General features: G+C 47.3%; 1 protein-coding gene across 1 annotated transcript; it reads right to left on the bottom strand.

Annotated features, from left to right (window-relative positions):
• Window positions 1–8: 8 nt before the first annotated feature.
• On the bottom strand, window positions 9–17,457 carry tango6 (transport and golgi organization 6 homolog (Drosophila)). Its single transcript, XM_070907636.1, is given in 19 exon segments — window positions 9–965; window positions 2,763–2,876; window positions 3,562–3,633; window positions 3,635–3,714; window positions 8,319–8,477; window positions 8,650–8,707; window positions 9,978–10,493; window positions 10,796–10,939; window positions 11,772–11,972; window positions 12,114–12,240; window positions 12,365–12,541; window positions 13,914–14,026; window positions 14,510–14,577; window positions 15,025–15,187; window positions 15,300–15,406; window positions 15,665–15,824; window positions 16,063–16,185; window positions 16,441–17,099; window positions 17,343–17,457. Coding segments are annotated over 19 exon segments (3,270 nt in total). The 5' UTR covers window positions 17,395–17,457; the 3' UTR covers window positions 9–788.
• Between the last annotated feature and the right edge of the window lie 5,032 nt (window positions 17,458–22,489).

Genomic DNA, 22,489 nt, shown 5'->3' with positions numbered 1-22,489 from the left:
GTATTTTATTCATGAAAATGACACAGTTCAGTAGTTGTTAGGAAAATTCTCTCAATCTAACAGCTGCCTGACAAGTGGGGACTTGTCCATCTCAGTCACATCCAGCCATAACAAAGCCATGGACGGATTTCTTTTCCTCTCCAGACTTCATGTTTTTTTTTATGTATTTTTGTGAATGAAACTTTCCCAGACCACATAAAAAAAGAAAAAGAAAAACAAAAGGTAGTGATTATTCTGATGATCAGATCTCACAAAAACACACACCTCCTTGTGAACAGGTGGTATTCATCGAGATGAAATGAGCAATTTCCGACAAAGCTGTGAAGAGAGTTGTTGGCCTTGCGGGGCTCAGAACTATAGATGGCTTGTTGAGCCATTTTCAACCCATGAAATGCAGATTTTTTATTTTTTTTTAAGAAATAAGGTAAGAAATGTCAATATTAACACCGGCATAGTACAGCCATCGCTTAGTCCACAGCTCGACAAAAAGAAAAATGGAAGCAGCAGGAGGTAGAGATGCTGGGTCCTACACTTCCCATAATACACCAGCAGGATTTTCAGAAACTGTTTGAATTTCAAAACTTTATTTTGGAAGTGGACTGTTGGTGGTACAGTAGAACTTCGATGGACAGACTAGGTGTGGATGCAGGATTTCACCGCTGCTGTTTGGTGACTGTTGGTCTGTAGTTCTGAAGCCTCTCGGCCATGAAATCCACGTCGCACGGGAGGCAGAACTAGCACCGTGTATAAGCAGAGCACATACAAATAAAGTCCAAACTACGCAGGGGTTATGGCAGGACAACGATCTTCTTCTCCAGCTTCTGCTCCGGGAAGATGGACCTCCTCATTATGTCGTCAAGCTCCTCCAGAGCCAGCTGGGCATGGAGCACCGTGACGTCATCCGGGTCTGAGCGAGCCGCCCGCTTCAGAGCTCGGTACAGGTCCGACAAAACGTCGGCGAGGACCTGGGGAAGTCGTAGGAGAGAGAGAGAGAGAGAGAGATGGAGGATCAGCGTCACTGTTTGCTGTTCGCGCCCCCCCCCACGGCTGTATCAGAGCTCGAGGAAGTTAAAGCAAACCCCCACCTTTCCCGCCGCTTCTGCTTCAAATATAAATGGACAGCGGTCGTGATTATTATTATTGATCCTACAACAGACGTTTGTCTGGCGGCACTGTAAACAGACCTGCTGCTCCTCTGTCGCATTTCTGACTCGACGGGTTTGCCTATCAAACCACACTTGCTGTTACCACGGTAACATCAGGTGTCACCGACTCGGCCAGGACCGAAATCTTACGTAACAGAAAACATCTCGTTTTAGACCCTTGATGGATCAGTGGATTCCTGCCTCCTGCCTCAGCGTCCTTCAGTCTCCATTTAGTTCTCAGCCACCCCGACCCCTCCTCCATCATCCGTACCACCCTGCTTTTCTTCACTTTGACCTAACCCTTTGTGCGTCGGGGGGTCCCTCTCATCTCATTCTCACGCCGCCCTGTGTGTGTGTGTGTGTGTGTATCATTAGCGATGCACAGCTGGTGCTACCCTTCCGCAGCTGTTCCACTAATGACAGGACCTGGTCTGGGACCGGCAGCTGGACCGCTCAAGAGTGCCAGACTCTCACGCGCAGGTGCGTTTCCACGGGTGAGGGGAAGAACTGCTGTGCTACTTCGATGTCGTACCCTCGGGCCGACGGAGCGATCAGTGATCCTGCCTCGCTGCTTCCATTTTTAGGAGGCCAAAAGGACTGTGGTCAGTCACAGTGGACCCTGTTCGGCCACTATCTAAAAACAGCACTTCAGCGGAGACATCAACAGTAACCACAGACCGTTTGGACTGAGTCTCCTTCCTGTGCTTGGTGGGAAATGGCGTTTTCAGTCGACAGTAGAACTCCAATTCGAGGCCCCTCACTCTAACCTAGGCTTAAAGCCTGAAGAAGAACTGGACAAAGTGGAGTCCTTCTGCCTCCGACATTCCACAGTTTGTGGCAGAAAACTCCTCTAAGTCATATTTTATTGTTATCGGTCGTTCCCTGACAGAGGAGACATTCTTAAACCATGGCGACAGCGAAGGCCCCGCGCTGACCACTCTTGACCTTTTGGCCCCCGTGCCTCTGTTAATACAATGGCAGCGAAAAACACACAGGAGTGAGTAAAGCTCAACAACGTGCGTCCACACACCTGCGGGTTTCGTAGGTTGTGGAGGATTGCAGTTCACAGCGGAGGCCTTAGTAGCAATTTCTCAAAATCAGTTTTGATCCCCAATCGAGGTTGGATTATTAACTTTTTCGTCATACGGCCTTTTCCATCCCTGGAATCTTTGGAGAAAACCTGAGAGCTATTATGAATCCTGCTGGAATATCACCAGCTATGAAGCTTTCAGAGATACCGGGTAGGCTGCATTCAGGCCGACAGGATACGGGGCCTGTCATGACCGCGTGCTTTAAGACTGGTATACAAGGCCAAAGACTACGCGTGAAACATAACGTCACACCCCTTTGCGTTTTTGGCCATGCTGCTAGTATGCAGGGAAAAGGGTATTGACGGGAAGGTGGGTGCTTTGTAAATCTGCCAAGGAGAGCAAACACTTATTGAGTGATTCACTGAGTTCTACCTGCAGGTCAAAGGGAAAATGACTGACAACGTCAAAAAGGCACTGATGACTTTGTCTGGTTGTTGAAATGTGTTGTACGGTAGGGTGTGTGTGTGTGTGTGTGTGTGTGTGTGTGTGTGTGTGTGTGTGTGTGTGTGTGTGCGCGTGTGTGTACCTGGGTGGTTTTGTCGCTGAGGCCTCGGAGCAGCAGGGTGATCACGTGGACAGCAGCTCTCCTCACCTCTGCCTCCTTCTCGGTCTTTATCAAAGCAGTCAGACAGGAGCTCAGCTGCACGCACACGCACACACACGCACACACACACACACACACACACACACAGTAATTTACAATGAGGACGTAGGCGGAAAAGCTAAAAAAAAAAAAAAGCGTGATCTGGAGCAGTGGTATATATATCATAGCACACGTTTGTCACAACCCCCCCCCCCCCCCCACGCAAATCAGCTGCAGGCCTACAGTGCTGAGGTCAGCACCAGAACTGAACCGGATCGATTGATGTATTGGGTAGAGATCGAAAACCAACATGGGCCCTCAATCTCTGTCCTGAGTGGGCTGCTTCATGAATAAGCATCCCTGTTCCTCCAGCTGACAGTGCTGCTTATTCATGATAGCAGGCTACAGTGAACACACACACACACACACACCACCCCCCTTTGTATTTCGTCTAAACTTGGACCAGGTCTGAATCAAACAACCAATCCAGTTCCTTGTGGTGGATCGGAGAGGCTTCACGTCAGCGTGCTCTCCTCTCTCTCTCTCTCTCTCTCTCTCTCTCTCTCTCTCTCTCTCTCTCTCTCTCTCTCTCTCTCTCTCTCTCTCTCTCTCTCTCTCTCTCTCTCTCTCTCTCTCTCTCTCTCTCTCTCTCTCTCTCTCTCTTCTCTCTCTCTCTCTCTCTCTCTCTCTCTCTCTCTCTCTCTCTCTCTCTCTCTCTCTCTCTCTCCTCTCTCTCTCTCACCTCTTGAGCCAGCGGTCCCAGGGCGTAGTCCAGCCTCTGACAGAGCTCTCCAAGGTTGGACAGACTGCTGGCCCCGGACACTTTGGTCCGGGTCCCTGGTTCCTTGCAGGAAGACGCCCAACAGAGGATGGCCGAAGTGGGGTGCCAGTTCCCCTGGAGGAGGGGGAGAGAGAGGAGGAAGACGAGGCAAAGTTAGCTCCCAGGCTGTACATCTAAGATGCATTCACAGTAATATAGACCCGCGGGACTATAACAACTTAGCGACCCGGTGCCAGATCGTAAGCGTGCGCCTCTGGTGGCGATGAGGTCACAGGAGGAGGGGCCAACTTGCAACCGACACGTCCCACTCATTCTGCCTTTAATAAACATAGATATAAATAAACAGAATATAACCGGTCCCCCACTTTGTTTCAGGCCGAGACATCTTAACTAATATATATTGGACGGATTGCCATGACATTCTGCACAGACATTCACGGTCCCGGAAGATGAATCCTACCGACTATGATGAACCCCTGACTCTGCCTCTGGTGCTACCAGCAGGTACCAGGCAGACATTTTTGTTGTTCTGGATGGATTTTTGGTACAGACGGTCATGTCCCATTCAGGATGAATTGGTTATGGCTAAATTGATTGCATGACTGACTTTATAATCCTAATCAATCAAAAGGAAATTGGCTTGCAAAACTAATGACATTCCCATCAGCCTCAGCTCTACTTTGTGTTTAGTGTAAATCATCAAATGTCAGCATACTAACATGCTAAACTAAGGTGGCGAACATGGTAAACAGACCTGCTTGGCATCAGCATGTTAGCATTGTGAGTATGTTAGCATGCTGACACTAGCATTTAGCTCATAACACAGCTCACTTATATATATATATATATATATATATATATATATCACTGATTGACAGTGCAGCGTTCCCATCTCCTTCCTGCATAGATGAATTTTTGCCGCCCCTCAAAAGTGGTTTTAGACGGAGCCAAAAGGACAATCACAACCGCCAAGACTTTCTCAGGGTCTGTACAAGGTCGTTATAGTAACGTTAGCCTACTTCAAGTCCTTCAGCTTGAAAAGCACCATATAAGTTCCCCATTTATTGCACTGCTTGTCCACTAAACCTTCTAAACACAATTATATCACATACTCAGGGCGTTTTTTTTATGCGTAGAAAAGAATTGCAGGGATGATGAAGTTGAATCCTTATTTAAATAATATCTGGTTGAACACCAAGCTTTGCATTGATAGGGTTAGGGTTAAACCTCTTTGTGGAATAGGGAATAGTTTGTCAAGGGAATCCTTTGTTCTGTGAGGATACACTTCAATCATTTGATTATAATGTCGATCCAATGTGGTTCATCTGGATCTCAGTTCTGGAGATCTTTACAACTACGGGACTATGTCTCCAGACCACAACACCAGTGGAGGAGTTGGGGGGGGGGGGGTTTGGGCGAGGGACGTGAGGCATCCAAATATTACAAAATGTTATTGTCCAAATTGGGGAAAACAAAACTGTGGCAGCTCTGAAAGGTGTTTGGGAAAGGGATTTGGGTGCATCACTTGATGAAGACAAATGGGATCAAATGTGTGGCAAATTCTCATACAATGTATTTGAGGATAAGACTTATACAATTTAAAATTCTGCATCGTTACTATTGGGCCCCAAGTAGGTTACATAGACTCGGCTTGAAGGATCCTGCAACCCTAACCCTAACCCTAACCCTTGGAAATGGAGGAGGAGGTGTAGGTAAGTCCCAACATCCAAAACTTCCGGGTTGAAGATTCACAGCTATATTAGAGTGTATTTAATGTATTTCTATCAGGGGCCATGTACAAAATACATTAATCTCAAAAAAGATTTTGCTAGATTTTGTTGGGCAATATGCTAAAATGTTCCAACCAGCCTCCGTCAGTGCAGATATATATTCATGCGGACGCTACTTGAAAAAAAGAGTCCGGTGGCGTCGGAGGAAGGACACCTCTGCTTGCAGCCCCCAAATGACCAAACAGGTGGGGATAACTATGCCGTTAAATGATCAGGGTGCACGACTACTTCTGCCTCTTAAAAGGAAGTTTTTCCTCGCCACTGTCTCCGAAGGTCTTGCTCATGATGGGAACTGTTGGGTCTCTGTAATAACATCATAAAGAGTCGGTCTAAGACCTGCTCTATTTTGTAAAGTGTCATGAGAGGACTTTTGTTGTGATTTGGCGCTATATAAATAAAACTGAATGGAATTGAAAATTGAATTGGAAGAAAAATATTGGCTCAAAAGTGGGGAAGGTATATTGCTTTTTTTAGGTGAACAAGAGTAAGGGTAAGGTGGAAGTGCGATGAATCACAATTGACTTTCGGGATGAAAAAAGTAAAATAAATAAAACATCAAAGAGTTCATGTTCATCACAACTTTCAAGTGCAGAAAGAATTAAAGCGTAACTGTGCTTGGACCAGCTCAGTGACGTGCCAATATACTTGAAGCCAAAAAAAAAAAAAAGAAGAGAGACAAGGTGTAGAGGGGGGGGGGGGGGAGGGGGGTAGAGTAGCAGTCTGAGTTTTTGGCAAGAGACGGAGATTTCTGAGCGCAGCGCAGATACCAGCGAGGCAGCTTTCAATGCAAATCCTCCGTTTAAATCCACATCTTGACACAAGACTAATATTGTTGTTTACAGTGCAGTCGGACTCAGTTTAACAAGCTGTGCATGGGTGACACTGTTACATAGGCGGACACGCAAAGAACAGAGCAGACTGCTGACTCGGGCTTACTCCTGCCAAGCAGCAGGGAGGAAAGCCAGAGGCTTCCATGGAGAGAGGGCAACCAGCTGACTGGCTAGTAGTAGTAAGACCTGCTTGACCCGTGTGTGTGTGTGTGTGTGTGTGTGTGTCTGTACATTAGAGCTGGTTATATCTGCCTGATCCAGAAACACACGCGCACAGCACCCCTGATCTATTTAGCTTGTCCTAGATTACCCTTTTAGGAGTGCCGAGCACTTCCTCAGAATCACAACACACACACACACACACACACACACACACACACACACACACACACACACACACACACACACACACACACACACACACACACACAGAGACCCAGACCCTCAAGACACACACAGTCTCAGCTGTTCTCCCTTCTTTTCCACGTCTCAATAGACGGTCACGGCTCTCACAGACCTAATGAATGAGGTTTCAGTGAGCGTGAGTCAGCAGGAGTACCAGCCTGCGTCACAACTGCACACACACACAAAACACACCTGAGAAAACTGATGCAACACTCCCACAGACGCTCCCAGTTTTGCCGAAGTGTCTCTACATCCGCTTCCTGTATATGTGAATGAACTGTAATGTCTTGAGTACATCATTTGGTGCAGACGTCTCCTCGTTCAGTACATTTTCTGTCCATCACTGCACACTCTGGGAGCTCACAGGACTCCGCGAAGTGCAAAAAGCCAGCAACTGGGAGCAAACCGCGGTGGAGCCAAACATTCTTTTATTCAACGTTTACTCAACCGGGCCAGTCAATTAAGAAAACCTTCTTATTTACAAATGACAGCCTGGCAAAAGGCAAATCTTGGCCACTCTGGGGGTTCAAGACAAACACAGAGGCTCTTCTGGATGTCTGCGCAGCAAACTGAAGTTCTATCCAATCTCTCAGCGAGGATATAAGCCCCCCGATTGTCCCGGGGAAGTGGTACGATGGCAATCTGGCAGATAAAACCAGAGCCGGGGGGGGGGGGCACAAAAACCCAAAACAGGGTTTTCTATCAGGGAAAGGTTCTGATACACAGGGTCCCTTCTGAACAGAGATCTGCATGGAAAACAAGCCTGCACTGTGGCTTTTGTGGTGTGGTGGTTGCATGTCAACAAATATGGACACACAAATGAACAAGCATATCTCGTCATTCATGTTTACCACTGACATCGAGTCAAATATCTAGGTTCTTTTGGCTTTTTAAAAACATCTGGCGACCCTCCACAGAGGCCAAAGTCAATTGACTTTGTAAATTTCCCCGCTGTGGGATAAATAGAGTCTAAGTCTAAGTCTAAAGGTCAGGCTCAGCTACAGATTTCGTTTAGCAAACAAGGAACACTGAGAGACTGAACCGAAACAGTACATTTGAGGGCAGGAAAACCAAAACAATGAGCTGAAAGACTCCTACCTTTACCGTCATTTGATCCATTGTTAACAGAAAATCTGAATCTGCCGATTATTGTCACGACTCATCGATGAATCTTCATAATAGTCTATAAGATGTCAAAAATTGTGAAAAATACTCGTCACAATTTCCCAGAGACCCAAGAGACGCCTTCAAATTGCTTCTTTTGTCCAAAACCCCCAAAGACTCTTCATTTACCGTCGTAAACGACAAAGAAAAGCTGAAAAATCTTCACATTTAAGAAGCCGGAACCGGCAAACGTTTGACATTTTTGCTTTAAAAAAAAAAAAAAAGACTAAAATGAGTTATCGATTATCAAAGCAGTTGCCAACTAGTGGTAACATAGAGGTGGTTTATGCTTCATGGGCGATCCGTTGCAGTGAAAATAAAACCACCAGTGGAAGATCGTCATAAACTGACACGGCTGCACCCGTTGGCATGGCGCGATGATGTCATTTTGGGCGCACGGACCCTCGCACCAGGGACACCACAGCGACCATAAATCCAGCTTAATGTATGCTTAAGTGTGAATTCATTTGGTCTCTAAAGCTATGCTCTCGTCACATGAACTGGGGTAGTACAATGTGAACAAACTCACCCATGGCCCGGCTTGCCCTCATCAGGACCTCTCCCACTTTGAGGCGGGTTTCCAGGGAGCGCTCCTTGACGGATGTGGGGAGCGATGGACCGTGCCGGAAGTCCTTTAGGAGCCTTTCCAGAATCCTCTCCGGGTAGGGATCAGCTAACGCAGCCAGACCTAAAGACAGTTCAAAGTCAGCCCATCTGCTCTGCAAGAGTTACTGACGGCCGTTTCAGCTCGGCAGTTCATATATTAGCAGTGGATTAAACAGGCTATTTCTGTGGATCAAAAAATAAATCAATAAATCAATGATACCATCACATTTGGCCAAGCTGCACCGTTATATTACCTTGAATGGCTGACAGGTAGACGAATGAGTCTTCATGCTCCAGGTTTTCTAAGAAAAGCTGGAGAGAGCACACCGGCAGCACGATTAATCACATAGACTGGTGTAGAATTATACATATAGTTCCTCACTGGGAATATTGGGGAAAACATCAAAAACATCACCGATGTGGATCTTGCCAGTAGAACCACGGAGGATCAATACTGGCACAGCACTGAATACATTAAAAACAACACGACCCACTATCAAAGGGAATAATCCAAACTTTACCCCCCACCCCCCCCACCCCCACCCCCGTGCACTGTATGAGGCCCTAGAAGATTTAGGTTTGACTGAGGAAAGGGAATATGGGGGGGGGGGGGGGGGGGAGCAAAAATAAGAGGTTTCCTCGACGAGCTGGATAGAATTGGCCGAAGTTTCGGGGTAAAAGTGAGGAGGGAGATGGGAGGATAGAACCGATGAAAGGTGACCCGTGCAGTATTGGAGATCTCAACCCAACCATCGCACCAAAAAAGGGAGAAATATCAATAAAACGGGGTCTTCTGCTGTAACAGCGGGGGGTTGAAGGTTATCTAAAGTGCAAACAGTTGGGGGGCTTCTGATTACAGAGAATATTAAATGAGTTGTTATCCTTTCTTGCCCATACCACCTTAACAAGTCCCCGGAGCGCCCCATAGTCCCCTCTGGCTCCCCCGGGAGAGGTTCAACCACCTCATTTATTATATATATATATATATATATATATATATATATATGTTTGCTCAGAGTGTCCCAGGAGACGCAGATAAAACCACCACCTACACATTTCTGATGCACACATACACACACACACACACACACACACACACAGTGCATGCAACAATAGCAACAATAGCAACAATAGGCTTGCAGCTGACCCAGCTCCTTGAATAACAGCTCGCTATGCTATGGACGCAAATGGGGAAAATCTTGACAGTACGAAGAGGCTACATTTTTTTTATTTGTTGGTCTGAACATGGCCTTAAGGCAGCGATACTCAACTTGCGGCCCTTGGGCCAAATCTGGCCAGCCGTAGGGTGCCGGGTGGCCCTCCGACCACTTTACTGATTTATACCAATCAGTAAATGTTCAATGTTCTTGGCTGTTACGTGGGAAGTTGCATAGTAGCCTTTCAGTCCCTAAACCTAACCAAGTAGTTTCGGTGTTTAAACCGAACCGAACCGCAACCGTTTCACAACGTTAACCACGTGTTAGAAAGGCTTTCTGGAAGAAAGGCCTAAGGTCTATTAATGTTTGTTTATTGACTTATTCGCCTTTCGTGAAGCAGATTCAGTCACCAAAAAGCAACCCACCATAAGGAGTTTCTCCTGGGCCTGGGCGGCCTCTGGGTTCCCGTTTTGCACCATCTTGGTCAGGACCCTCAGGGCGAACGCTCTGGTTGGCACGTCCGGGTCACAAGCCTCTAGAAGCCAATCAGAAAAGGTCTTGGTAGGGGGGCCTGAGGTCCTCTCTCCAGCTTTCGGGTTCGTTCCCGCCGCAGAGCCTCCGGAGGACGCTGGGTGTCTTACGTGGGCTTTGCTTGGTGAACGAGGACTAGTCTGCGAGTCGCTTGGTTCAGTTTGCATCTTTTGCTCTTTCCTAAAAGGCACGCCGTTGTTGTTGTTGTTCTTCTTTGCTGTGGTTTCAGGGTTCCTGGAGGGCTGAGCAGCAGCGGTGCGGAGACTTTCAGGCCAGTAGGCGCCGTGAGTGGCAATGACAGCTCTGAGGTTGGATGCTAGCTCCTGGATGACCGCCTCCGAGTGCTTCTGAGACAGCGTCTCCAGCGGTGGGAGCAGCCTCGACATGGAAGAGTAGTCCTCTGCACTAAGCTGAAATATTCAAAAAGAGGAGAGGGTGATGGGGAGAGAGCGGGCCGTGCTTACCACCTTCTCTATAGTCTGGCCATGCAGACAATAAATGCCACATGAGCGGAGAAGTTATTGTGTGCAGAGATAGTAGCTGACTCCTCCAATATTAAAACTGGCTTTAATAAAAAGGTACCCTGTGGAGTTTTTGATCGCCAGCAGTGCCATGGAGCAATGTTTCAAAGATGTCTTTACTTTTTGCGGACGCACATGCACGCAAGGTAGTTGCAACATGTCGACGTGTGGAGTTTACAGCTGCAGAGTACCTGAGCTCCAGACAGCAGAGTGGCCACCAGGCCCATCCCCATGCTCAGTGTCTGGCTCTCTAATGGGTTCCCAAGACTTGGACCGGCGCCCCGATCGAGACCCGCACAGGCCCTCTGGAGCACGGACACCATGAAGTCCACCACCTGGAGAAAAGACGAGCAGAGTCGCGGACACAAACGAGATTCAGACTCAAATGTGTTAAATATAAAAGTTAAAACCTCGAGGTGGAGAGATAGCATTATAAACTAGAACTAGAGGGAAGAAGTAACAAGACACAATTCTCAGAAAAGTCCTTATAAAGACATCCAAATACAAGACGTTATGCAGTGAGTAAGGCCAGTTTATCAGACACATTTTTCTTTATCTGTGGGGGAATGTTTGTTGGCCCTACAATAGCAGCCAGCCAGCCAACTTTCTCCCCACCCCCCACCCTCATCAACCCTCCAAGAAATGAAGAAAATAGCTATTTCTGTGTGGCAGCATGACTCAACGTGGCCTGCTTCCATTACAAATACTCCCTCAGGAACACGGGACAGATTTTAAAAATATGCTAGAGAAGGAGAGCACTCCACTTTGCCTTCAGTTTGTCATTTTTGATTTTTGTTATTGAACAAAATTATTGGGGGGGGTACATCAGAAATGCTCTTTTTAATCTCTAAGCCTCTAACTGAGTGGCTCGGTGCATGTGGGCTTACGAAGACGAGGACGGCGTTTTGTTTGCAGCGGTGTTGAAGAATAAGAGCCACAGCATTTAGCATCTAAAGTGCTGTAGCTGACTTAGCTAACTAGCCATCTAGCCTGCAAACTGACGTCATCGGTGCACTTTCCCCCCCACTTTCGCCGCTTGTTCGGCAAGCCATGTCCATGTTTCTAGATCAAAGCTAGTCTGGGTTGCTGTTGAAAGTCTGACAGCCAATGATAGCACACGCTGGGTGGAGGCGGAGTCTGTTTTTAGACGCATCGCTCCCCACTCACCTGTGTGGTTTTCCTGAGCAGCACAGTATGCTGCAGAGACTCAACCATCACCGCCAACACCTGCAGCAAGGCGAGCCTCTGGCCTCGACTCAGCAGCTGCCGCTCCGCCTCGAGGAGCGGCGCGGCCGGCGCGGCCGACGCGTCCGACTCCCGCTCGTCTTCCTCCTCTTCGTCTTCTGCAGCCGCCCAGTTGGTCAGCTCCTGCGCGAGAGGCAACGATGGAACGCCGACTGAGGTTTAGCGTCTTATCGCAGTGGATCGAATGCATTGCAGGTGTGAGTATCTGTGTGTGTGTGTGTGTGTGTGTGTGTGTGTGTGTGTGTGTGTGTGTACACTCCTTACCTGCAGCAGGTCCAGGAAGAAGTCTCCGGGCAGGTCGCAGTCTTTGAGTTCAGCCAGCAGCTGCATCAGACACTTCAGCCTCCACTGCTCCCCCGACAGCTTCTCGTACAGAGCATCGTCCTCATCGCTGGCAGACAGGAACAGAGAAGTGAGGGAAGACACGCACAGTCGCACAGTCATCATCCCGAAAGAAAAGGAGTTCAGTCGAGACGTGTTTTCCGATCACTGGTGAGAGCATGAGAACAAGTCACCTGCAGCTGTCTCTGGAGTAGAGCGCGGCTCCTCCATCACTGCCCGGGGCGAAGTGGAGGTCTGCCGCCACCTCGCTCGCCTGCCCCTGCAGGCCTGAAAGCTGCCTCAGCGCCGACAGGCCCGCGGACGCCTCGGCGTGGCTCAGGTACCACAACAAAATCTCCTGACAGGGGGCGCTGTGGAGCACAGAGCACACGCATGCAGCTCATTCTCAATGTCCTACTTAACTACGTTATTCTGTAGTTCTATTATTGGTGACAAACCCCAACCAACACTATGTGCGTCTCTCAATACTTCCCCACCCTGTCTGCGACAGTCCCATGCCCAGTGGTATGATGTAAATCTTAATCTTCTAAAGCGGCGCATTTGCTAGGGACTATTTTTTAGCGTCGGATTAATCCACTTTGGTACTCTCGTGAGGATTTACTGCCAGCCAGACGGTGTATGTGGGATGGAGTCAAACTAAATTATAATGTGTATGAACATGGTAATGGAGGAACATGTCACCCAGTGCAACGGTTGAGCTCTATGGCACAGAGGAACAGATGAACCTTCGGCCCAGTCTGAGGTCCTGAGCGATCTGGACCAGGGTTTTTTTCTCTCTCTGTGCTTTGCTCCATTCAGCCATCCCTAACCAGTCCCCCAGTCCCTGCCGCTGAAAAAAAACAAAAACACCCCCCACAGCATGATGCTGCCACCACCATGCTTCTCCATTGGGATGTTATTGTGCAGATGATGAATGGCGCCTGGTTTCCTCCAGACATGACACTTAGAACTGAGGCCAAACAGTTCAATCTCGGTTTTCATCAGACCAGAGAATCTTGTTTTTCACGGTCTGAGAGTCCCTGAGGCACCTGAGCTAAATTTCTAAGTCTGTTTACAGTTTGTCATTACTGCGTGTTGAGTGTAGACAGCTGCAACAGAACCAAATGTGAATAGGGATCTGAATGCTTTTGGTCTTTTCATGGGATTCGATGACAAAACATAAAATATATCCTTCAAATACAACAATACTGTACAAATGCAACAAATGTAACATTAAACGTCGCGTAACTTTCCACAATGTCACTCTTCTGGGTTCGATTTTCTGAGAGTGTAGCCTGTGAACGTTACGCTTTCCAGCAACCAAGTAATCAAAATAGGATGTCAGAATGTCCTTAAATGCAATACAATCATCTTTCATTTCATTTTCAATTTTTTTTTTTACATTTTTAAAACAGTCACCTCCTTGCAACGGCATTGCCACACATCGGTAACTCAAACTTAAAGGCAATATCATTTCAGTTGGACTTTATTTGTCACACAGTGCTGAAATGAATTAACACTAGTGACTGTCTGAACGTTGGAAAATCAATCTAGAAGCGTACAAAATGGTCAAATAAGCTCAAATCCGCATTTGCAGTTCGTGGGCTGAAACGCTGGTACAGTCCCAACTTAAACAAATCCACAACATTTAATTAGTGGGAGTACGGGTACGTTGTTATCTCTGAGAGGACGGCATATGTACATGAAAACACAGCCGGTAACGGAGAGAGAGAGGGCATTTACCGCAGGTGGGAGACGTTCTGCTTGGTGAAGCAGTAGAGTGTGAAGATGACGGGGAGAACGCGTTCTAGGGCTTCGAGGAGGGGAGCTGACGGACTGTTTCCAACCACCCAGATCTGACAGCAACAAGAGGCAGTGGGGAAAAATGCAGCGTCAGCATGGAACATCAATGTCGCGGCATATAGTTACAACTTACAACCTCATGGCCACTAACATAATATTATTCAGAAGAGCTTGGATTTCCCTCCAGGATGGACAACAATTGAATATTATCATTTACTAACATAACATATCACCAGGACATTATGATCCAAGTACCGTATTTTTACAGAATTCAGTGAATATCATTTAGCTACAGTTTGATTATTCATTTTTCGCTCTGTGCAGTGTAATATGCATAGATGAGATAGAGCAAATGTCACAAATCATTTCCTTCCTAGCCACATTCTTCTTCTTCTCCTTCTCGTAAGCTGTCTTCGACTGCTCACAGTCCTGTGTAGTCCGCCTGGAGTCCATACCAACGGTACGAGCTATGATAATCGCCATGAATTAGAGGCGCATCATTGTAGTGTTCAGCGGACGCCTTTGGGTGTCCTCACCTTGTACACGTCCTCCACGCAGCGTGTCAGCTCCCATTCGTCCACAGCGGCTCGGGAACAACCCTCGTCTGGAAAAACACACACACACGTATAGAAGCAGTGTTCAAGCCCTGTTGGTATCTGACTTATCATCCAACCGCTGTCTGCTCAGTATCTATACCATGTATGTAACAGTATAACATGTACAGCATGTGAGCTCAACGGCCTTTCAAGTGGACTGAGTCCCTTTTACTTAATACTTGCTTTTAATAAATATAGGAATAAATAACTGCCTATATACTTCATTACAAAATGGCCACATGTGAAACAAATGCATTTACCCTCCTCTACACCCCAAATAATGACATCAGAGGGCCTTCTGCAAAATATTAATAGCCAGGGATTAAAGGGGTGGTCCAGGGGCATGCTCCCCTGGAAGAAGTTAAATGCATCGTGCACTGAAAAGACTTTACGAATACCAGCTTCACTTTGAATCGAACATTTAACATGTGGATAAGACGGGCCATGTTACTGACCGGAGGCGGTGGTGCAGCGGTGGAGAGGCGCGAGCAGAGGCGCGAGCAGGTACCGCTGGGCAAAGCCGGGCTTGTGCTGCACCATGGAGAGCGCCGCCCTGGTGGCCACCCGCTGAAACTGCCGGGCCGTCAGCTTGTCTCTGAAGTGCAGGAGGTCGAGGATCTAGACCAATGCAACGTACAAGAACAAATACACTTCAAATAGTGCGTGCGTGTGTGTGTGTGTGTGTGCATGCGTGCGTGCGTGCGTGTGTGCATGTGCGTGTTGAGCTGACCTGTGGACAGACTTGTCTGTAGTAGCCGTCTGCTGAGGCAGACTGTTGAGGGCAGGTCACCAGGATCCTGGCCACACCGTCACATTTCCTCCAGTCTGACTCGCCCCCTAGAGGACAGAAACGGTGTTTTAGCACAAGTTCCATTCTAAAAAAAAGATTCCAATGGTAAAACACAAGATATGAAAGCAAGTGATATAACAGAGGGAATCACAGTGTGGTGGAGACAGATAAATCAGGGAAACTAATGACTATTGTGCAGTTTTAATGCCTTAAATTTGAGTCTGTACAGGTTTAAGTCGGACTGTGCTGTCCTCACTACTTTTCCTTCCTCAATTCTTCCATCATTACTCGACCCTCCAACTCACCGGTACCTTCCCCCAGGATGGCTCTGACAACGGCCTGGACGCCGTTAGGCTGCATCAGGCGCTCAGACAGCAACCCACCGCACAGACGCCTCAGCCAGGCCGGAGCTGATCCCACAGCTGCCCTGCTGCTGGAACCGCCAGAGCTTCCCAATGAGCCAGACTGGAGTGAATACATTAGATGGTCAGACATCCCTCTCCAAATGAATTGCGCGGCCCCCAAGTGGTCAAACAAAATGTATGTTTCCAGAAATCATCAATAATTCTTTAAGGGTTTGGACTTGGGACACTGTTAACATCTAACCAAGGCGCAGCAACAATGCAGTATAATAATTTAGCATATTTATCAAATAAAAAGCACACTATCACCCACCCCCACCCCCAAACATGGGCATGCACACCTGTTTGGGTCCACCTTGGAGGATCAACAGCTCCTTGATAACGATTGGCTGGTAGACTTTTCCCAGAAGGCTTTTGAGGGCCTCCTTGCAAGTTCGACATTCCTCAGCAGTGAGCTCCTTCATCTAAAAAGTTTGAAAGAAGAAAAAATAAATGAAACAGATCCAAATCTGCGGTGGAGTTGCATTGCAGGTAATGCAAGCGTAGGTTCTGACAAGGAGGAGGAATGCATGGAATAATAAAGATGATATCTCTGGTTCTGCCCCCCCAAACTGTGAGTCTGACAATGTTACAGGCGCGCAATGCTAAATCAGTGGAGTACTCTTTTATGGTTATTTTCCCCAACAGGGGAAGAACAAATCCATACCCAGATGCTTTACCTTGTCCCCCTCTGTGCCGCTTCTCTCTGCCGGGTGTGGCTGGTAGCCAAGCTGGCACAGTGCCGCCATCACGTCCCCCAAATGCCGCGTGAACACCAAAGTGGCGAGAGACGACAGCTCTGCCAACTGCAACAGGACGTTCGTGGTGGTGAGAAGGCGGCGTCCCACCGCTGGCACCGTCCCGCCGCAGACGAGTTTTCCCACCATGGCTCCAAACGCTGACCTGCGACCCAGTGGCACACCCACCCCGGGGGCCAAGTAGGGGCAGAGCCCCAGAGAAACCACAAACTGGAGAGCAGCTCCGAGCGTCTTCTGCTGGGCGACGCTGAGGACGTCAGGGGGTAAAGCTGGAGCCATCTCAGGGGTGCACCGCTGTGCTGCAGAGGGAGTGGCGGCCCGCTCGAAAAGCTCAAGCTCAGCAGAGAGGTGACGCGCTAAGGTGAGGAGCAACAGGAGACACTCCTGGACGAAGCCCCATGGGACGTCTTCCGCGTCGCCGGAGAACCAGCCTGCTGCCGCCATCGCCTCCTCCCTCAGCCTCCTCACCTCCTCGAAGCTGCCGTCAGCCTGAAGCCGCTCCAGCAGGAGGGCCCTGTTGGCTCGCAGCACTGCCAGGAGAGCCTCTTGGTGTGAGGACTGAGCATCATGCACAGACGCCTCTGCAGACAAGAACGCACACTGATACACTCACACTAAATACCACATGTACGCTCCTGCCTTCACAACTGACCGAAGCACTTACGTAAAACAAACGTTCCTCATTAATTACAGAGCAATAGTTGGTGCGCAGTTCTTCTCATTAAAAGGTTAGGTTACCTTATAGCGGCTACAACGAAATGCTACGTACAACCTCATTGCTCGTTAGTTTACGTTCCCCTCGCTCTGTCAAACGACCTACTTACCGCCAACGGGTCGTGTGAGTACATTTATCGCTGAGAGGATAGCGGAAGTCATCTCGCCATCACACTGTCAGCTAACTTTCCACTCGTGTACAAGTCTGGGTAGGGTTTACAGTGTTTGTTTTTAATACGCACTCAGCGTGGACGTACAACGCTGCCGAAAACATCTCAAAATGGCGCTGAAATTAGACGTCATCACGCATCGCACTGGGATCATGGGATTGGCTGACGCTACAATCACAGAGACGGCCGGCGCGACTCAGAGTCAGCAAGCGAAAGAGATTCATTCGGATGTAGTCAGACAAAGGCTCAAACTGAATTTCTGTTGAATACCTTAATTATTTTAGGTAAATACTTTATCCATAAATGTAAATGTATTAAGACACATCCCTTATTGGCGGTGTATGTGAAAGAAGACAGAAAACAGGAAAAAAAACAACTCATGAACATCATCGATGCCTTCGAATTGTTAGAAGAGACCCCTTAGTTATTTTATTTGTTTATTCTGTATTTTTTGTCCTTTATTAGGTAATAGTTCAGTTTACACTATTATTGTTTTTATTTAACTGAGCATTTCTGCTTCGCGAGCACACAAAACAATATCAACACAGCAGCACGCGGGAGTTTCTGCTTCTGCTTGTCGAGACTTTGGGGGCGGGGCCGGAATAGACGGTCCTTTGATTGGTTACTTTCAGCACACCCACAGTCATGGCCTCTGACCCCTTCTTGGCGGGAGAATCACCAAGAAGATGATGTCGGATTAAAACGTAACGTGAGTTTCTCACTTTAACGCAAGTAAACCGCGCATAACCAAAATGTAACGCAGGACATGGACAAACACAACTTCAAGTAGGTTGAAATGACAGAATAACACTTTTCTATATAACCAAATCCACGTTAGCCAAGCATTTCCCACTGACTGTGTTCACAATCATAGACTGTATTTAAAGATGGCCGACGCATCTCCACTTCCTCACACTGTACAGAAATGAAGCCGACACCACAGTCAGTCTCAGCTGTCAATTATGACCCATCACCGAGTTTTTAAAATAGCATCAAATAACTCATTAAAACCAAATATATCAGAAAAATGAACACTCACCTCAGTGTGATAAGAACTACCTAAACCATCTTTGGGAAAAATGTATTTGATGTGTTCTTGGAATTATTTATTTTTTTTTAAGTTTGGCCCATGTCCTATCTGCTAACATGGAGGGGGCTTATGAGCTATACTGCAGCCAGTCACCGGGGGGGGGGGGGGCGATCGAGACATCTATGGTTCACATGCATACACATACTCACATTACATATGTATTGCTCCAAAAAGCAGTTGTGTTTCTGCATTTCGTTTCTTATCGACTCAACAGCAAAGTGAAATATCCTCTGCAGCCGACTGATCCATGAGACAAGTTCCTCTTGGTCAGTTCTCACATTGTACCTCTAATCACAACAAGTGCTGTATAAAACACAAAATGAAGCAGCCATGGTCTTCATTGAGGTTTTACAATGCAGTTGACCGTTAGAGTCAAGTGTTATATCTCTGAAATGCTACGTTGTATTTGCATCAGACACTGAACTTGAGCCTTTTAATTAATTTCCTTCCTCAAAAACATAAGCAAAAGTCATGAGTATTTTACAGCAACGTTGGCTAGGTTGCAGTCTTCCCTGCCCTTGTTGGTTCATTGCTGTATTTCTTGGCATGTTGGCACCACCTAGAGATCAGCACGATAATGGCTGGCAGGACCGCCATGTCACCCAGGTGCACAGGAGACAAACAGGAACCACTCAAACTGTTCTGTAGGACTACTAGATCAACACCTCGACACGTTACGTTTTAACTCTGCACTGTAGCCAAGAGACAGCCCCAATGACGCTGTGGCTGGTTAGTTTCAGAGCCTTTGGGAGGGCAACGTCAGTCCACCACATGAGTGAAATACTTAACCGTAGAGCTTATTCATGACCTGGCTCTAGTTGTGTATACATACTAGAGTACTGACCTAGCAATGTCAGGAACAAGCCAAAAATAGGGCAAGGCCATTGGTTACTTGTGAATTTTACTGCTAGAATCTACATGGCCATTGGCTGCTTAGAGAGCTCAGTTTTAAAAAGATACAATTTCCTGGACAGAACATTTGTAGACAAGAATGTTAACAAAAGCCATTGTGAAAGCTACAATTTATTAGCATTTGGTCATTGACAAAAAGGGCAATGAGTCACCTGGAACATGAAACCTGCACACAAAAAAAAAAAAAAAAAAAAAAGCAGAGCCATTAGTGAGTAAACCAGGAGTTAAGTGATAGATTTTGATCAGATATGAATTGTGCCTCACCAGAAAAGGTCTTCAGAAGCCACCTTTGGGTGCAGCTTTAGCAGGACTGCTTGGCGGGGAAGTCTTGCCGGTGCGTCTGGCTACTGGCCCGCGCAGGGGAACCGGCTCTCCTGGGGTGTAGCGGGTTTGCGCAAACACTGCTCTTCCTCGCTGGTAGCTTGAACGAGAGCTGAAGGAGTAGACTGGCTCCAGATCAGACACGTCACTGAAGACTGGCTCAGGGTTTTCGTCACCGTAGCCGTTAGCGGATCCGGAGCTCCAGTTCTCGTCTCGAGGGGCCGCGACAAACCCGGAAGAGCCGTCCCCTGCATAAGCACTAGCTGAGCTACCGTAGCCACCGCCGTAGCTGCCGCCTGGAGCACTGCTGCCATACCCAGTAGAGAGAGGAGCTGCATAAGCTACCTCATATTCTCTGACCTCAGGGCTGCTAGCGTAGCCACTGGCAAACCCATTACCCACAGCCATGTTGGGGCTGCTGTAAACACCAGGAGAGCTGCTGTAACTGCCAGGACCGGCACTGGAGAGGGCATCTTGAGGAGCAAGTTGTTCAGTAGCTTCGTCATAGCTCGGGTTGGGTAGACCTGGCAGAGGGGAGCTGCTGCCCGGGTCAGAACTCACCCCTACCCCACTGAACGAAGAAGCAGAAGATGGCCACCGCATGAAGCTCATCTCACCGTTTGCAACATATTCTAGAGAAAAGAAAAAAAACCAAACAGATTACCAGTAGTAATTGTAATTATTGGAGTTTCCCCCCCAGTAGTCACATTGTTATCCTACCTTTCCCCACAGGGCCACAGGTAATGCTTCCAATCAGCAGACATGAAATCCACACCCTATTATTAAAAGAAAAAACAAAGGTTTAAGCCAAAGTTGTTCAGTAACCATTTCAGAACATACAGTAGTTTACTTACCTCATTCCAGAACAGGCAAGCGGATACATTGCGGATATGGTTAAAGATTTGTAACCTCTCCCCCAAAAGACTGCACATTCAAAGAATGAGAACAAAGTTAGCACCAAAAACAACAAATTAAAACCTTGTAGCTCAAACAAAAAACTCCGTACCATACAACAAAACTGCAGCTTTTCCAACAAGAGCCCCGCTGTAGTGACCCTACAAGAGCTGCTTTTAAAAGACCCCCAAATACTGTGGGAATTGATTGCTCAGTAGCAACAGCTGGTGGTAAAGGACACCTGTTGCGTGGTTAATTGACCTCCTTGTTCAAGCGCAAATAATGGACTGAAGCGGGCATCTCGAAAAAGAACATTTACGAATTGATGCTTTGATTTTTAAAAAACAATCTGTTTCATCTATGCAAGTCAGTGTTTTGTGCTTATTTTAAATGATAAGGCCTCCAGTACTCTACATTGTTCTTATTGTCAACAAATCCCAGGAACAGACCCAGGTAGCCCAAAGCCTGATATATCTCATTCCTGATTATCATAAAAAAAAAAAGAATCCCCAATAAATGCGCACTTTCCTCCTGTTTAAGTGTTTGCTAAAAACTACAATGGCCAGCTGTTTCTTAGCCTTTTTTTTTTTTAAAGAGTGCCACAGACAGGTAGGGATTTTTTTTTATAGATTATAATCATCAGCCTGAACCTCGGAGGAACCACGGCTGCGGTCGAATACAGTCAAAAACCTCGCGTCCCATTTTTCTGTCACGCTTTTCCTCGACCTCGATGGACGCCATTGACGTCGTGGGTGAGCGGCCAAATGGTGCGTCGCTTTAAGCGTTGCTGCCGCGAGGAATTGTGGGATGGCGTTACCTCCCTACCTTTTGTCAAATGATGGGTCCAGTGTGCCCTACGCACAAGGAGATAACGAAGGAAGCATTGAAGCGTCTGTCCTTAGCACCTATTTAGAGAATACCTGTCCACAGAACAGGCTACTGAAGATGTGTATCAAGTGCATAACTGATGTTTTTAAATGACTGGTTAAAAGGAATTCTTGCATTCAAGCCATTTGCGCTGCGCTCGTGGGAGATCATTTTAGCTGCTGGGGGTTCAGGAGCAGGACCACACCTCAAACTCCCCTCTTCTCGCCATGCGCTTGCCCGTTTGTTCTCGGGGGGGTTTTCTGCGCATGCCACCTCAGAACATTCAGCTCACTCGCGGCATTGTTTCTGCCGCAAAGGGAAGGCGAAGTGGCGCCTCCCGAGGCACTGAATCACCATGACGCAATCGTGTTAAAAGTGGCTCAGTGTTTCGAAGCACTTGACGGTGAAAGACGAACACCTGCTGGCCAAATCACTGGTATTGTATTTGAGTAGATTCAATCGGAGTTAGTCAGAATACAAGTGGTCTTACTATTATTTTGTTCAATAAAGCTTGTATTATAAAAAACTGATCACTTTTAGTCTTCAGCTCTGTTTTTAAAGACAGAGGCAGATTGAGAAGCACAACACCGCTGCCGAGTACCTATTCCTTTGTCCCCCAATTTCATTATAAGCAGGATTAGAAAAAAAAAGTCTGCAATGGTCCGAGTCGGTGCCACGTGCTCATATTTTCATTGAAATTTCAATGTATCATGCAGTGGTTTTGCAGGAGACGACGCTTTCTTTCCAGGAAGAAGGGAAATATGTGGGAATCACAAAAATACCTTTCAAGATAGAACCTACTGCTGGATAACATATTTGACCCCCCCCCCCCCCCCAGGTTTGCACAACACTAGGACCAAATTACATTCGTGAGGCCTGTACAATGACATAACCTGCTCCGGAGAAACTGCTATGAAAGCACTGCCTATTGACCAATCAGCTCTGGGAAAATAGCATCACCAATCATAAGATACCAAATGGAGCTTGGTGTGGATCGTGAGAA

The sequence above is a fragment of the Enoplosus armatus genome, chromosome 6 (genome assembly GCF_043641665.1).
Source record: "Enoplosus armatus isolate fEnoArm2 chromosome 6, fEnoArm2.hap1, whole genome shotgun sequence".
Taxonomy (NCBI): Eukaryota; Metazoa; Chordata; class Actinopteri; order Centrarchiformes; family Enoplosidae; genus Enoplosus; species Enoplosus armatus.
The sequence above is the reverse complement of the archived record's forward strand: the minus strand, read 5'-3'. Positions and strand labels throughout refer to the sequence as shown.